Genomic DNA, 16,559 nt, shown 5'->3' with positions numbered 1-16,559 from the left:
AGCAAAGCCAGAAGGGCGGAGCAGGATTAAATAGGCCAACAAGGTCATGTGACCAGCAAAGGAAAAAAAACCTAACAGCAAGGTTCTAACAACTGGAGCATTACCAAAAGACCCTGCATCTGATCAGTAAGCTGCTTGACCGGATCCTTTTTTTTTTTTTTTTAAATATATGGCTGTTTATTCTGTTATGCGCTTTGCAGAGGGACCCAGCAAGACTGACACCAAACCAGCAAAGGCGCAGCCACAGATGCACTTGGTACAAGCTGCCCAGCTAGGCGAGCCCTTGAGGGCCGGGAATACTCTTCACCCAGCTCCCAATAAATTGAAGGGGGACTTTCGCAGAGCCCTCCCAGGCCCACTGTCGCCGGACAGCTAGTGCCTAGTGTCGAGGACCAGGTGGGTAACTCAAAAAGAACCCCAGAAAGTTAAACCAGAAGAGAAAATGAGAAAACCCCTGAAAAAATAGCAAAACCTAATGCTAGCACCACTCACCACTAAGCACATAGGGAACTGCAATAAACAGCAAAGGACTGAGCAGGGAGCAGGATTATATAGGCCACCTAATAATCAGGTGTTGATTACATCCCAATCATCCCCAGACAGCCACTCCCTGCTAGCTTCAGCAGCAGACTGAACATAATCCCACCACTGCTTAGTACCAGACACCACAGCGTCCTTTGTTGCGTGGCAACCGGGGAAGACAGCGACACCTCTTGCCCAGGCAGAGAAATCCGTGAGACACGTCGTCCAACAAGATTGGGACAGTTTCCCTGCACGTGTACTACCTCCGCTTCCAGGGTCAGGACAATGATGACGCTTGCGACGGGAGTAGTGTAGCATTGTACCTGCTCCATTCCCAGGTGGAAGCACACAACCACGATTCGGAACAAGGACATTATATACAGGAGCTCTGTATATAGTGTACAGATAATACAGTGATCACCAGTGACATTATACAAAGGAGTTCTGTATAGTGTACAGGTAATACATGGACTCACCAGTGACATTATACAAAGGAGCTCTATATTGCATATACAGGTAATACAGTGATCACCGGTGACATTATACACAATCGCTCTGTATATAGTGTGTGTACAGGTAATACAGTGATCACCTGTGATATTATACACAGGAGCTCTGTATATAGTGTCAGTGTAGAGGTAATACAGTGATCACCAGTGACATTATACACAGGAGCTCTGTATACAGTGTCATTGTACAGGTAATAAAGTGATCAACGTTGACATTATACACAGGAGCTCTGTATATACTGTATAGTGTAAATGTATATTTAATACAGTGACATCTCTAGTTCAAGTCCTTCATCTTTGCTTTTCCTCTTGATCCAGCGCCGACCGCCATCACTTCTTCCAGACAGGACTCATCTCTGCAGAAAATAACATACAGTTATGTAGAGCACGGCTTCCAGAGCACATTCACTACTTTTTCCCCAACTTCTACACTACGCCAGATGAAGAAAAAGTCGACATAGTGCCGCCCTGCACCCCACCTCAATTCATAATTTGCTCTCCACCACCCTCAATTCATCATTTGCTCTCCCCTGTATCCCACCATCAAGTCATCATTTGCTGTTCCCCACCCCCAGTCTCAATTCATCATCATTAGCTGTACCCCACCCCCCAGTCTCAATGCATAATCATTTGCTGTTTCCCACCCCCAGTCTCAATTCCTAATTATTTACTCTCCCCAACACCTCATTATTTGTTCTCTCGCACATTCAATTTATCGTCATTTGGTATTCCCCACCCTCAAGTCATCATTCATAATCATTTGCTCTCCCCACCCCACCTTCAATTCATAATTTGCTGTCCTCCGCCCCAACCCTCAATTCATCATTTGCTCTGCCCCCACCACCTTCAATACAGCATCATTTGCTCTACCCCACCCCCAATTCATTCAACATTATTTGCACTCCACCACCCTCAATACATCATCATTTGCGGTCCCCCGTCCCCCATCCTCCATCCTCAATACAGCATTATTTGCCCCCCCCCCCACAACATATAATTGATTTTATTAAAAAATAAACGTTTTTCATACTTACCTCTCATACGATCTCCTGCAGCTCCACTTCTGGTATACAGCGCTCTTACATGACAGCGCCTGCATGGGGATGTCATCATGTAGGCACAGTCACTAGCGTGTCACAAAAAAGGTGGATGGAGTGCCCCTGGAGCTGAACTGCCATTCTGTTTTGATGGCCATGGAGCTCCAGGAAAACTCCTTGTGTTGAGATGTGCACCTCAACCCACCCAGGCCACTGGGGCCCGGAGAGTAGAAGCTACTGAGCTACTGCTCACCGGGTCCAATACACCAGTAAGGGTAGAATGCCCTGATGGCGGCCCTACTATTTACCAACAATTATCGACTATTAATGAAGAAGAAGAATACACAAATTTAGATGTTTGAAAGTGCTCTAGATGAAACACAATGAAAATCTAAAGAAATGTTAAATGTGGATAAGTTGAGAAAAAGAAAGTTAAAAGGGGGTAAATGTAAGAATAATTTTATATTGCGAGTTGCTTTAAAGCCCCCGTCTCACATAGCGAGATCGCTAGTGAGATCGCTGCTGTGTCACGGTTTTGGTGACGCAACAGCGACCTCACCAGCGATGTCGCTATGTGTGACACTTTGCAATGATCAGGCCCCTGCTGTGAGGTCGCTGATCGCTGCAAAGTGTCCTGGACCATTTTTTGGTCGTTGCTCTCCCGCTGGTCAGCACACATCGCTGTGTGTGACCAGCGGGAGCAGAGATCAGGCTGGTAACTATGGTAAACATCGGGTTACTAGGGGCACACGCGCACCTAGTAACCTGTTGTTTATCATGGTTACGAGCCTGCTAAAGTGAGCGGTAACCTCCCGCTCACTGTAGCAGAGTGGTAACCATGATAAACAACGGGTTACTAGGAGCGCGTGTGCCCCTAGTAACCCCATGTTTACCATAGTTACCAGCCTGCTCCTGCTTCAGCAGGCTCGTAACCAGGACATCGTGGAAAGATTCTTTCCACGATGTCGCTGCTCCCCTGATCGTTGGTGAGCCTGCCTGTTTGACAGCTCACCAGCGACCACATAGCGACGCAGCAACGATCCCTGACAGGTCGTATCGTTGTCGGGATCATTGCAGCGTCGCTAAGTGTGACGGGGCCTTAAGAGTTAACTTTCTTAGATGTGCTATCAGCTAAAAAGACTGAGGTAACAAAAGTTGGCTCTGAATAAGAGATAAGTAAAACTGTTGGAATGTTGAGGGAAGGGGCGACAACCTGTGGGGTGAGAACATGTGACTCTTCCTCTTATGACTATATAACCTTTGTGTTACTCAATTATAGCCAGACAACACTTTACAATTGTATTGTCTTATCTCCTTGCAGCAAGCAACAAATAAACTTTAATCCACTATTTCTGAACATTGAGTAAAATTTTTCCGACAGTAACAATTAATTTATTACTAACATTTTCCACATTATGAACATGAAAATTGCCTCTCTCCCGTGTGAATTGTTTGATGTTTAGCAAGAAAAGACTTTGAAGAATAACATTTGTCACATTCTGAACATGAAAATGGTTTTTCCCCTGTGTGACTTCGCTGATGTCTAACAACAGCAGATTTCTTTGCAAAACTTTTCCCACATTCTGAACATGAGAATGGTTTCTCCCCTGTGTGAATTTTTCGATGTCCAAAAAGAGTTGAGTTGTCTGTAAAACATTTCCCACATTCCAAACATGAAAATAACTTCTCCCCTGTGTGAATTCTCTGATGTGCAATAAGTGTTGATTTATCTGTAAAAGATTTCCCACATTCTGAACATGAAAATGGTTTCTCGCCTGTGTGAATTCTCAGATGTATAACAAGCTTTGTTTTATGACTAAAACATTTCCCACATTCCAAACATGAAAATGGCTTTTCCCCTGTGTGAATTCGTTGATGTCCAACAAGGTTTGATTTATCTTTAAAACATTTTCCGCATTCTGAGCATGAAAAAGGCCTTTCATCTTTGTGAATTCTCTGATGTCTAATCAAACATGATTTCTCTTTAAAAGATTTCCCACATTGAGAACATGAAAATGGTTTCTCCCCTGTGTGAATTCTCAAATGTGTTAGAAGATTTGATTTGTTTGAAAAACATTTCCTACAATGGGAACATGAAAATGGCTTCTCCCCTGTGTGAATTCTCTGATGTCTAACAAAACAAGATCTGTCTGTAAAACATTTACCACATTGGGAACATGAAAGTAACTTCTCCCCAGTGTGAATTCTCTTATGTTTAGAGAGACTTGATTTAGCTGTGAAACTTTTCCCACAGGTTAAACATGAAAATAGCTTTTCTCTTGTGTGAGATCTTTGAAATTCATGAGAAATTCTGTTATTTTCATTTTGTGATGAAGCAGTAGACAGAACCTTCTCAAAAGCATCAGAGGACAGACCATTATGGTGTAGGTCTGGAGGTATATCTTGGACAATGGCATGCTCTTCATATGCATCTGGTGCAATATTATGATCATCTGCTTTAAATTCTGAAAATATTACATTTTTCTCTGAGCTTCTGGTACAGTCATCTGCGAAAAATGAAATCAATTTTATTATTTTTCAATAATATTCATTGAAAGTATATTAGTTCATATATCATACATAGCATTGCAGTATAAATGTCTATACAATTTATAATGACATTCAGTTTTCAACTGACTAGGACAGTGGCATCAAAAGTATAACCACTACTAGAAATTGACATAGGCTTGCTCCTTGCCTCATCTACTCTTAACACATCCACTCCGCAATGGGTTCAGAAGGGGAAAAAAGGACAATTGCCAACCGAACTGATGCCGATTGGAACCAATTAAATTCCTCTGTTATAGATTAACCATTTAAAACAAACAGCAGCAATAGGAGCAGTTTTTAGACAGGTGCCAGCTGTATAGTAGATTTCTAGTGGAATGATTCTGGAATCTGGTGTAAATTTCTTCTAGACACCATTAAGAATACGATGATGTGTTATCCAGCTGTGGACTCACAGTTGGCTGCTATGACGTTACTCCCAGACTGAATTGTTTGTTTTATAAACTTCACTTTTAAATGTCCCTGGCTTTTTCTCCTGAATGGGGGAATATTTCTGTGCCACCAGCTAATGAATCAATGCAGATTGGATTTACACACTCCTTCTGTCTGAAGCTCCCGTCTCACATAGCGAGATCGCTACCGAGATCGCTGCTGAATCACGGTTTGGTGACGCAACAGCGACCTCACCAGCGATGTCGCTATGTGAGACACTTTGCAGCGATCAGGCCCCTGCTGTGAGGTCGCTGATCGCTGCAAAGTGTCCTGGACCATTTTTTGGTCGTTGCTCTCCCACTGGTCAGCACACATCGCTGTGTGTGGCCAGCGGGACCAGCGATCAGGCTGGTAACCATGATAAACAGCGGGTTACTAGGGGCACACGCGCACTTAGTAACCCGCTGATTATCATGGTTACCACTCTGCTACTGTGAGTGGTAACCTCCCTCTCACCCTAGCAGAGTGGTAACCATGATAAACAGCGGGTTACTAAGTGCGCGTGTGCCCCTAGTAACCCGCTGTTTATCATGGTTACCAGCCTGCTCCTGCTTCAGCAGCAGGCTGGTAACTAGGAGCAAGACATCGTGGAAAGATTCTTTCCACGATGTCGCTGCTCCCCTGATCGCTGGTGAGCCTGCCTGTTTGACAGCTCACCAGCGATCACTTAGCGACGCACCAGCGATACCAGCCAGGTCACATCGCTGTCGGGATCGCTGGTGCGTCGTTATGTGAGACGGTACCCTGAGGCTCAGGTCTCAAGCTCTTATCTTTCTTCAATTGAACAACCATCTAAGCTGATTCATGATGAACTCAAAGCTTATCCTCTCTCCTCTTGAAGTTTTTATTCATGATGCTGCCGATTATGATTGTGTGAATACTAATTGGTAGTCTGGTATTATACAAAGCAAAGCAGCTAACAGTAGGCGATCCATCGGTCTCTCCTTAACTTTAGGACTAAATATTCTCCTCACACGTATATATAAAATGTGTCTGGATGTTCTCAGTATTTGGAAACCATGATCGACATGAGTATATTGTCATGTCCCTTGGGCATGGTAATTTTCCATCTGTCTTTGTCAATCACATAGTTTGAAAACCTCTTAGATGTTAGTGTTGCTCCACAATGATCCTACAGTCTTTTCTAATCATTTGGACTCCCATTCAGAGCATGTTTCTGCTGTCTTTTAGTGGCTTTCTTAGAACTTTTGCAGAGCCTCTGACAGAGGTGCATACTTTGCATTAAGGTTTTGGCATGTGTTCTGTGAATAATTACAGGTCAAGGTAGCTTTAAATTTTAGATTCCCACCCTCAGTCTAAAGGCCAAATTGGACGAGACAATTAGTTGTGGCCTGGGGACAGTGGCTGACTCTACTAGCCATATCAAGCAGGTCAATGCGGTGTGCTACAATCTGCAAATTTCAACATTTCTTCATATTTAATTTTGTGTGTGTAGCATCGGCGTCTCTGCCTCCTGCCGGGCAGAGACGCCGTTCCCCTCACCGCCGTGGTCCCGGTCCGGCGTCCTCCAGCTCCCCTGCTGCTGTTGCGCGCACCGCTCTCTGGGCACTGTGCTTAGGGCGCGCGAGTGCTCCCTCCCTCTTAAAGGGGCCGCGCGCGCTGCCCTAAAGAGTCCCCGGCCAATGGCCGGAGTACCACTCCTATTTAAAGCACCTCCTCCAAAATGGAGGTATTTAAAGCACCTCCTCCAAAATGGAGGTGCCTGTGATAGACTGTTGTTTGTGTGCTAACACTCTCCTCAGCCCTCAGGTTCCAGAGCCCACCAGTCTGTCTATCAGCCGTGCCCACCAGCCTGTCTATCTGCTGTGGTGCCTGCTAGCCTGTCTACCTGCTATGCCCGCCGGCTTGCCTACCCGGATCACCTGTCTGGCTACCTGCCGAGCTCATCCGTAGTACCTGTCAGCTTCAGCCATTTGACCAGTGGGAGTCGCCTGTTCTCACAGAAGGTCAGTCCCAGAGGGGCACCTGGTTCACCTGCCCGGTCCCTCCTTGGTTCACGGAGTACGGAGTCGACTAAGTCGCCGTGTGGCCAGGGTCGGTCCGAGTTGGCACTTAATTATGCCCCTCTGGTCCCTCCTTGCACCGCAGCACAGAGGTTCCACTACCCGGATCCGTAACAGTGTGTCTCGTCTTAGCCCACTAATTCTGAATCATTTCTCTGAGCCACCTGTTATCTCATAATCTTCTCCTAAAATTGGTGCCAGAAATTGTTAAGAAAAAAGATCCTGAGTAACACTATTTTATCTCAGAGTGAAAAATCTATGGTCCAGCATGTATTAAAATAATAAAACATACGCCACCTCATCCATCCCCTGATGTTTTTCTACCAAGGTACCTCGCCAATCTCCGTGCTTCCTCTTCTAGCCAAAAACTGATGTAATTGCTCCAGCCAGTGACTGAGTAGAATCTTTGACTTCTCAGCACTTAGTGGTTACTACTCACCAGAATCGCTGTCTGTACATATTTCCACCTTAATCCACTCATCATCCCTCATATAGGTCTCTGTAGTATTAAGATGTGTCAGATCTTCCCCCTAAATCAAAGATTGTAAAAGTCACAGAGATATGAAGTAGTCACGTGAAATGATTTAAAAAAAGATAAAAAGATCATAAAAATGATTTTAAAATCCGAAATGTTGGCCTACTGAAAGGTATGTTCAGTAAATGCACTCAATACTTGGTCAGGCTCCTTCTGCATCAATTACTGCATCAATGCGGCGTGGCATGGAGGCGATCAGCCTGTGGCACTGCTGAGGTGTTATGGAAGCCCAGGTTGCTTTGATAGCAGCCTTCAGCTCGTCTGCATTGTTGGGTCTGGTGTCTCTCATCTTCTTCTTGACAATACCCCATAGATTCTCTATGGGGTTAAGGTCAGGCGAGTTTGCTGGCCAATCAAGCACAGTGATACTGTTGTTTTTAAACCAGGTATTGGTACTTTTGGCAGTGTGGACAGGTGCCAAGTCCTGCTGCAGAAAGAAATTTCCATATCCAAAAAGCTTGCCGGCAGAGGGAAGCATGAAGTGCTCTAAAATTTCCTGGTAGACGACTGTGCTGACTTTGGTCTTGATAAAACACATTGGACCTACACCAGCAGATGACACGGCTCCCAAACCATCACTGATTGTGGAAACTTCACACTAGACCTCAAGCAGCTTGGATTGTGGCCTCTCCACTCTTCCTCCAGACTCTGGGGCTTTGATTTCCAAATGAAAATTGGAACTCTGGGACCTTGTGGAGTGTTTCAATGACTGCCTTCTGGACATCTGTCAAGTCAGAAGTCTTCCTCATGATTGTGGAGCCTACTGAAACAGACTAAGGGACCTTTTTAAACACTTAGGAAGCCTTTGCAGGTGTTTTTTGTTAATTATTTTAATTTACTGAGATAATGACTTTTGTGTTGTTTGACTGGCTGTAATCCATAATCATCAACATTAACAGAAATAAACACTTGAAATAGATCACTCTGTTTGTATTGACTCATATATTATATAGAGTTTCACTTTTTGCATTGAAGAACTGAAATAAATTAACTTTTTGATGATATTCTAATTTTGTGAGATGCACCTGTAGAGCAGTCTCAGTGTCTCCTATGTGATGTATATACTGCAGACCCCCACTGCTTGAGTTCTAGAAATGAAACATAAGCAGTGATGGATTTTCCACTGTGAGGAGACTTGCAATGTAATCTACATCTGTGTTCAGAACTTACTGCTGCAAGTTCTTTTCAAAATTCATCGCAAAGAGTCAACAGGGCTCTAGACCGAGGCAAATCTGGAAAAACAGTTGCAAGTAGCAACATCATCAATACCACCTAACATTACATGGTATAAATATCCAAATGGCCCCTGGCAGAAAAAAAGTTCCCTACCCCCACTCTATAGGATTACAATCTAAGGACTCGGAAGCAAGAAAAACATTGCTGTAATTTTCTTGGAAACAATTCATGACTACAACCCCTGGCAAAAATTATGGAATCACCGGGCTCGGAGGATGTTCATTCAGTTGTTTAATGTTGTTGAAAAAAAGCAGATCACAGACATGGCACAAAACTAAAGTAATTTCAAATGGCAACTTTAGGGCTTTAAGAAACACAAAGAATTCAGGAGAGGATTATCAAACTCTTAAAAGAAAGTAAATCATCACGCAATGTTGCAGAAGATGTTGGTTGTTCACAGTCAGCTGTGTCTAAAATCTGGACCAAATCCAAACAACATGGGAAGGTTGTTAAAGGTAAACATACTGGTAGACCAAGGAAGACATCAAAGCGCCAAGACTGGAAACTTTAAGCAATATGTCTCCAAAACATGAAATGCACAACAAAACAAACGAGGAACGCATGGGAGGAAACTGGAGTCAATGTCTGTGACTGAACTGTAAGAAACCGCCTAAAGGAAATGGGATTTACATACAGAAAAGCTAAACATAAGCCATCATTAACACCTAAACAGAAAAAAACAAGGTTACAATGGGCTAAGGAAAAGCAATTTTGGAATAAGGATGATGGTATGGAAGTCATATTCAGTGATGAATCGCGAATCTGCATTGGGGAAGGTGATGATGCTGGAACTTTTGTTGGGTGCCATTCCAATGAGATTTATAAAGATGACTGCATGTAGAGAACATGCAAATTTCCACAGTCATTGAAGATATGGGGCTGCATGTCAGGTAAAGGCAATGGGGAGATGACTGTCATTACATGCCCAAGTTTACATTGATATTTTGGACAGTTTTCTTATCCCATCAATTGAAAGGATGTTTGGGGATGATGACATCATTTTTCAAGATGATAATGCATCCTGCCATAGAGCAAAAACTGTGAAAACATTCCTTGAAAGAAGACACATAAGGTCAATGTCATGGCCTGCAAATAGTCCGGATCTCAATCCAATTGAAAATTTTTGGTGGAAGTTGAAGAAAATGGTCCATGACAAGGCTCCAACCTGCAAAGCTGATCTGGCAACAGCAATCAGAGAAAGTTGGAGCCAGATTGATGAAGAGTACTGTTTGTCACTCATTAAGTCCATGCCTCAGAGACTGCAAGCTGTTATTAAAGCCAGAGGTGGTGTAACAAAATACTAGTGATGTATTGGAGTGTTATTTTGTGTGTTTGTTTTTCATGATTCCATAATTTTTTCCTCAGAATTGAGTGATTCCATAATTTTTCCCTCTGCTTGGTCTGAAAAAAATTACCCTTACTGAGTACCACATTTTTGTATCTTGATTTCTTTTAGTATTTCTTAAAGCCCTAAAGTTGCCATTTGAAATGACTTTAGATTTGTACCATGTCTGTAATCTGCTTTTTTTCAACAACATTAAACAACTGAATGAACATCCTCCGAGCTCGGTGATTCCATAATATTTGCCAGGGGTTTTATATGACCATTATGGCATAGTGCATTGTCCTTTCAACATGTAAAAAAACCGTTACGTTTGTAGTTTTGCAATACTGGTCCTGGGTAACTTAGCACAGATGACCTTGCCTTGTTCAAATTCTTTATGATCACTCACCTTTCACATTCTACTTAGGAATCACAGTGAAATCTGATCACTGGTCTAATTTCCATACACAGTAGCTCTAATCTGGAAAGTCGTGTCTCTAATAAATTTTTCATTCAGTGTATAATACTGGTGGATAAAAAAAGACTGAACACAAGATCTTCACAGCCTTCTACATATCATAGAGGAGATCTCATGACACCTTCTCTCCATCTACCTGATGATCCTGAGGAACATCGGGATCTTCTTGATTACAGTCCTGTGGAAGAAGAGGACGGGGACATCTCTCTGGTGTTGTCCGCTTACTGGATAGAACTGGAAGAAACACATACAGGGACTGAATTCATTCTTTATATACAGATAATTATAGGCCGTGTGTATTTAGTCCTGTCTATTACCTGGTGATGAGAGGGGCTGGGGAACCTCCATCATGACGTCCTTGTACAGATCTTTGTGTCCTTCTAAATACTCCCACTCCTCGATGGAGAAATAGACAGCGACATCCTGACACCTTATAGGAACCTGACACATACAATGATACAGTCATCCCCCGATCCCTTCATAGCGTTACTGTATAATGTCCCAGCATTCCCAGCAGTGTCACCTCTCCAGTCAGCAGCTCAATCATCTTGTAGGTGAGTTCTATGATCTTCTGGTCATTGATGTCCTCATGTATCAGGGGGTGAGGTGGAGGGCCTGTGATTGGGCTCAGGGGTCTTCCCCATCCCTCAGACACAGGGTCCTGACAGCGCTCACTAGAGGTCTTCTTCACTACTGTGTAATCCTGGTTATGGAGAGACACATTAATAAATCTCACTACAGACATTTCCAGAGTCCTCACCTCTCCAGTTCTGTCCATCTGTTATTCCCATAGATAAGAATGATGTAATGTGACGTCATCAGAATCTCTCACCTCTCCAGTAAGCCGGAGGAGGATCTCTAGGGTGAGGTGTAATATCCTCTCCACCATCTTGTCCCTGTCCCTATCCATCCTTGTAGGGTCAATCAGGAAAATTCTCTTATATAGAAGATCTCCACTGAGAGGATCCGATATTGTAGGGACCTGAATGGGGAGAAGATGACGATGTAACATCATAAAGATCCCATGTAAGAAATCTCCGGAGCTGTTACCGGCTTCACATGATCACTACATCCAGTCATGGCCCCGTCCTGCCCCCGGTATAACACACAATCACATTATAGTCACATACAGGGATTTATCACAGGCTCAGCACTGAGGGGGTTAATAGTAATGGGGGATCTCCACATACCTCCACCTGCAGAGTCGCACACTGGATATATGGCTGTTCTGTGCGCACAGGACCTGTGATGAGGTCACAGGAGGGGAGGAGTCAGGGGTCACATGATCAGGGGCCTCAGTGGATGCAGGACTCTGCTGCGCTGGTTGTCATGGTGCTGGATGAGGTGATATGTGTGGGGTCAGGAGGGATTTACAGTGTGGATGTAGTATCAGGGCCGGGACACGGTGTAGGCATATTAGGTACCCCCCTAGGTCGCTACCTTTTGCCTCCCTGAGGGGGGCGCACTTTGAAGAAAAATGACATTGCTGAAATCCTGCAGCCGCCGATGCCTTCCTCTGGCCGCTGGTATCCAGCACTCTGACGGCCGGGGCCACAGGCACTCAGGTGAGCGGTGTCGGTGAGTCACTAGCATCGCTCACCCCGGTTGTCGCTCGCTCCCTGCACTCAATTATATTTGTGGCTATCAAGTGCGAATACAATTGATGCGAGCGCCGCCCAGAACAGGAGCAGAGGAGCTCTAATCAGACCCCTGCTCCACCGGGCTGTCCAGCAGAATGCAGGCTACTTCCCACCTGCGCCCTGTTGGAGAAGGTTTATGCATTGTTGGATGGCACGACAATGTCACTGCATTGCACCATCCAGTGCCCACGGGATGGGAAGCCTGGGTTAGGAGTTGACCTGTGGGAGACATCACAAAAGCAGCTGTGGGGGACACCACAAAACACGCTATGAGAGATATTATACTTGGGCTGTGGGGGATATTATAATGGGGGCTGTGAGGGACATCATATTATATGGGAGACTGTGGGGTACATCATATTATTTGAGACATCATTATATAGGGGCTGTGGAGGGCATCATACTGTATAGGGACTGTGGTGACCATATTGTATAGTGGATTGTGATGCACATCATACTGTATAGGGGCCATGAGGGACATTATACTAGGGGCTGTGGAAACATCATATTTTATAGGGGCTATGGAGGGCAACATACTGTATAGGGACTGTGGTGACCATATTGTATAGTGGACTGTGGTGGACATCATACTGTATAGGGGGCTGTAAGGGACATTATACCAGGGGCTGAGGAGACATCATACTTTATAGGGGCTGTGGAGGGCATTATTATTTATTATTATAGCGCCATTAATTCCATGGCGCTTTACATGTTTAAAAAGGGTATACATAGCAAACAAGTACAATAATTTGAACAAAAACGAGTCAGCGACTGGTACAGGAAGAGAGAGGACCCTGCCTGCGAGGGCTCACAATCTACAAGGGATGGGTGAGGCTACAGTTGGTGAGAGTAGAGCTGGTCGTGCAGTGGTATGGTGGAGCGAGGGTTACTGCAGGTTGTAGGCTTGTCGGAAGAGGTGGGTCTTCAGGTTCCTTTTGAAGGTTTCCACTGTAGGCAAGAGTCTGATATGTTGGGGTAGAGAGTTCCAGAGTAGGGGGGATGCACGGGAGAAATCTTGTATGCAATTGTGGAAAGAGGAGATAAGAGGGGAGTAGAGAAGGAGATCTTGTGAGTAAACGGAGGTTGCATGCAGGTAAGTACCGGGAGACTAGGTCACAGATGTATGGAGGAGACAGGTTGTGGATGGGTTTATATGCCATGGTTAGGGTTTTGAACTCTTGTCTCTGGGCAATGGGGAGCCAGTGAAAGGATTGACTGAGGATTGATTGAGAGAGGAGAGGCCGGGGAATAGCGGGGGGACAGGTGGATTAGTCGGGCAGCAGAGTTTAGGATAGATTGCAGGGGTATAAGAGTGTTAGAAGGGAGGCCACAGAGCAGGAGGTTGCAATAGTCGAGGCGAGAGATGATGAGGGCGTGCACTAGGGTTTTTGCAGTTTCATGGTTGAGGAATGTGCGGATTTGGGAAATATTTTTGAGCTGGAGTCGCCAGGAAGTGGAAAGGGCTTGGATATGAGGTTTGAAGGAGAGATCAGAGTCAAGGGTTACCCCGAGGCAGCGAGCTTGCGGGACTGGGGAGAGGGGACAGGAATTTACTTTGATAGATAGATCAGATGGGGGGGTTGAGCGAGATGGTGGAAAGATGATGAATTCAGTTTTATCCATATTAAGTTTTAGGAATCTAGCAGAGAAGAAAGATGAAATAGCAGACAGATCTTATGGGATTCTGGTTAGTAAGGAGATTATATCAAATCCAGAGATGTAGATCTGTGTGTCCTCAGTATAGAGGTGATGCTGAAAGCCGTGAGACCCTATGAGCTGTCCCAAGCTGAAGGTCTAGATAGAGAAGAGCAGGGGTCCTAGAACTGAGCCTTGGGGAACACCGACAGATAGGGGGCGAGATGAGGAGGTGTGTGAGTGTGAGACACTGAATGTCCGGTCTGTTAGGTATGAGGAGATCCAAGATAGGGTCTACTGTGTCAAAGGCAGATGACAGGTCCAGAAGGAGAAGGACAAAGTAGTGTCGCTTGGTGATGGCTGTGGCTGTGGTGGACATCATAGTGTATATTGGGGGGGCTGTTGGGAATATCATACTGTATGGACAGTGGTGGTGACTATCATGCTGTGTAGGGGGACAGTGGGACGTGGGGGTACAGTGTGGAGAGGACATTATGGTGGGTAGTATGAGGGCATAGTGTGAAGAGGGGCACAGAATGGATATCTAGAGGGGCAGCGTGAAATAGAGGAACAATATGTTGAGAGGTTAGCATGGCAGGGGAGGAAAGTGTGGATAGAATGTGTAAGGGAAACGGTAGAGAGGGGACAGCCATGGTATAGGCCGTGGTTAATAAGAGCAGATGTTGTGGTGGTTATAGCTGATAATGGTAGAAAGTGGTGTGCTTATACTCATAAGAGCAGATAGTGTGGTGGTAATAGCTCATTAAGGTGGACTGCGTGCTGGCCATATACCATAGGAAGCTTATTTAGGTCTTAGTAAAGACAGATAAATGTATGCAGAGGGCATTTTAATAACACTCTTATTTTTACGGGCACCATGTGGGGATGTGCTGCAAAAGACCAGAGGAGAGGGAATCTGCAGAGAAGAGCTGTGGATTTGAAAAGCCAGCATGGCACTTAGACAAGATGGAGACAAAAAGAAAGAGACTTCTCCTTTCAAAGAAATAAATACAACTGCTGTTGTATTTATTTACTGATGGTGGTTCTCGTGATGTATTCATGTACTGATTGTAGTTCTGGTGATGCATTAATGTACTGATGCTGGTTCTGGGTGAATCATTCATGTATCGATAGTGGTTCTGGTGACACATTAATGTACTGATAGTGGTTCTGGTGATATAACTATGTACTGATGGTGGTTCTGGGGCTGTGTCCGTGTAGTGAAGATTCTGGTGACATTTTTTTTACTGGTGATGGTTCTAGTGCCATATTTATGTACTATTGATGGCTCTGGTGTTTTCTTTATGTACTGATGAACCACTATCAAAAAAAGAGTATATCATCAAAACCACTATGCATACAGGAATATGACACCAGAACTACCATCAGTTTTGTTGCAAGCGGCATTTGGTCGCATGTTGGACCCAAAAACCATCATATGTATCCCTTTATCTAAAATGGGGTCTGTTTAGTTTCCATTAGGGTCTCAAACATTCGACACCTTAATTTAAACCCTGGACAACACAAAAAAATCATCAGCAAAGGTAATATGTCTGTTTTATGGACTTTGATGTGCTGATTCTAAAAATATGCTTAGTTTTGCTCTATCACATACATTTTCTGATATAGAAGCATTTTGTTATTACGTTATTTCTACATTTTCAATGTATGTGTTTTTTCTATGTTATTCCCATTTCTTTGCTTGTCGCACTTAATTGTGAATTTTCTTACAGGGACATCAGTTTTTAGTGAGTTTTATGGGAAGGATAATTGACAGTGCAGTCAGCCAATGACTGCTTCTCGGAAAGTCACATGTTATGGGGAGGAGCTAACTGTTATGAAGTGGTAAGATTTTAGTCAGTCAGAAAAGGATGGTGATGGCAGCAAGGACTGGTATGTGAGACTGTGACAGGAGACCGGCCTCTACAGACCTCTTACACTGTGGTGTAACTGAGTGAGGGTCTCCACAGAGAGAGAACCTGAAAGCAGCCAATATCACACTGAGAAACTGCCTGTCTGCAAGTGTTCATCTGTAAGGAATAGGCTGACCCGTTTACCTCACACCTGTATATAGTTATCTACCAGATTACCTCCAGTAAAATCAGTTCTAAATACAAGCTGCCCCTGTCATCTCTGGGGAAATATCTACATACTGGGACATCACATTTTTTTTTTGTTTGTCACCGCCATTGAACTGAACTTACTCTACTGTTTGTTCTGATTTAAAGGAGAAAAATGCCCCGACAGTGTATCAATCATCAGGACAGATTCTTCTATGTGTGTGATTCTTTTACACCAAAAGGCCAAGTACGTTCAATCACTCATGATATTAGAATCATGTACCAGATGTACTTTAACGGTCCACTTGTTGATCAAGACAAAAGCTGGGCCCCTCGTGATATGCTCAAGTTGTTCAAATGGTCTTCGTGACTGGTTGAATATGAGGAAAGTGGCTATGCCATTTGCTGTTCCCATGATTTGGAGAGAACCCAAAAATCATAGTGATGACTGCTACTTTTGTTTTGTCAAACTGAAGGGCTTTTCTACAAAGAACAATCATAAGATTAATTACCCTGAACTTGAATCTGTTATTAGGCCAGTTCCACATGATGATACCTT

General features: G+C 44.1%; 1 protein-coding gene across 1 annotated transcript in view; it reads right to left on the bottom strand.

The window, feature by feature from the left end:
- LOC141271464 (uncharacterized) overlaps window positions 1-11,915 on the bottom strand; it is a 163,857-nt gene extending 151,942 nt beyond the window's left edge. The window contains exons 1-7 of the mRNA XM_073681535.1: window positions 11,856-11,915; window positions 11,498-11,647; window positions 11,189-11,368; window positions 10,983-11,106; window positions 10,802-10,899; window positions 7,532-7,622; window positions 3,490-4,575 (exon numbers count right to left, since the gene is read on the bottom strand). Coding sequence (XP_073537636.1) covers window positions 3,490-4,575; window positions 7,532-7,622; window positions 10,802-10,899; window positions 10,983-11,106; window positions 11,189-11,368; window positions 11,498-11,575 — 1,657 coding nt within the window. The 5' untranslated portion in view covers window positions 11,576-11,647; window positions 11,856-11,915. The remainder of the gene's footprint in view (window positions 1-3,489; window positions 4,576-7,531; window positions 7,623-10,801; window positions 10,900-10,982; window positions 11,107-11,188; window positions 11,369-11,497; window positions 11,648-11,855) is intronic.
- Between the last annotated feature and the right edge of the window lie 4,644 nt (window positions 11,916-16,559).

This window comes from Phyllobates terribilis, unplaced genomic scaffold (genome assembly GCF_046119375.1).
Source record: "Phyllobates terribilis strain yellow unplaced genomic scaffold, ASM4611937v1 Scaffold_5__5_contigs__length_657084704, whole genome shotgun sequence".
Taxonomy (NCBI): domain Eukaryota; kingdom Metazoa; phylum Chordata; class Amphibia; order Anura; family Dendrobatidae; genus Phyllobates; species Phyllobates terribilis.
This window is presented reverse-complemented; position numbering and strand designations above follow the sequence as displayed.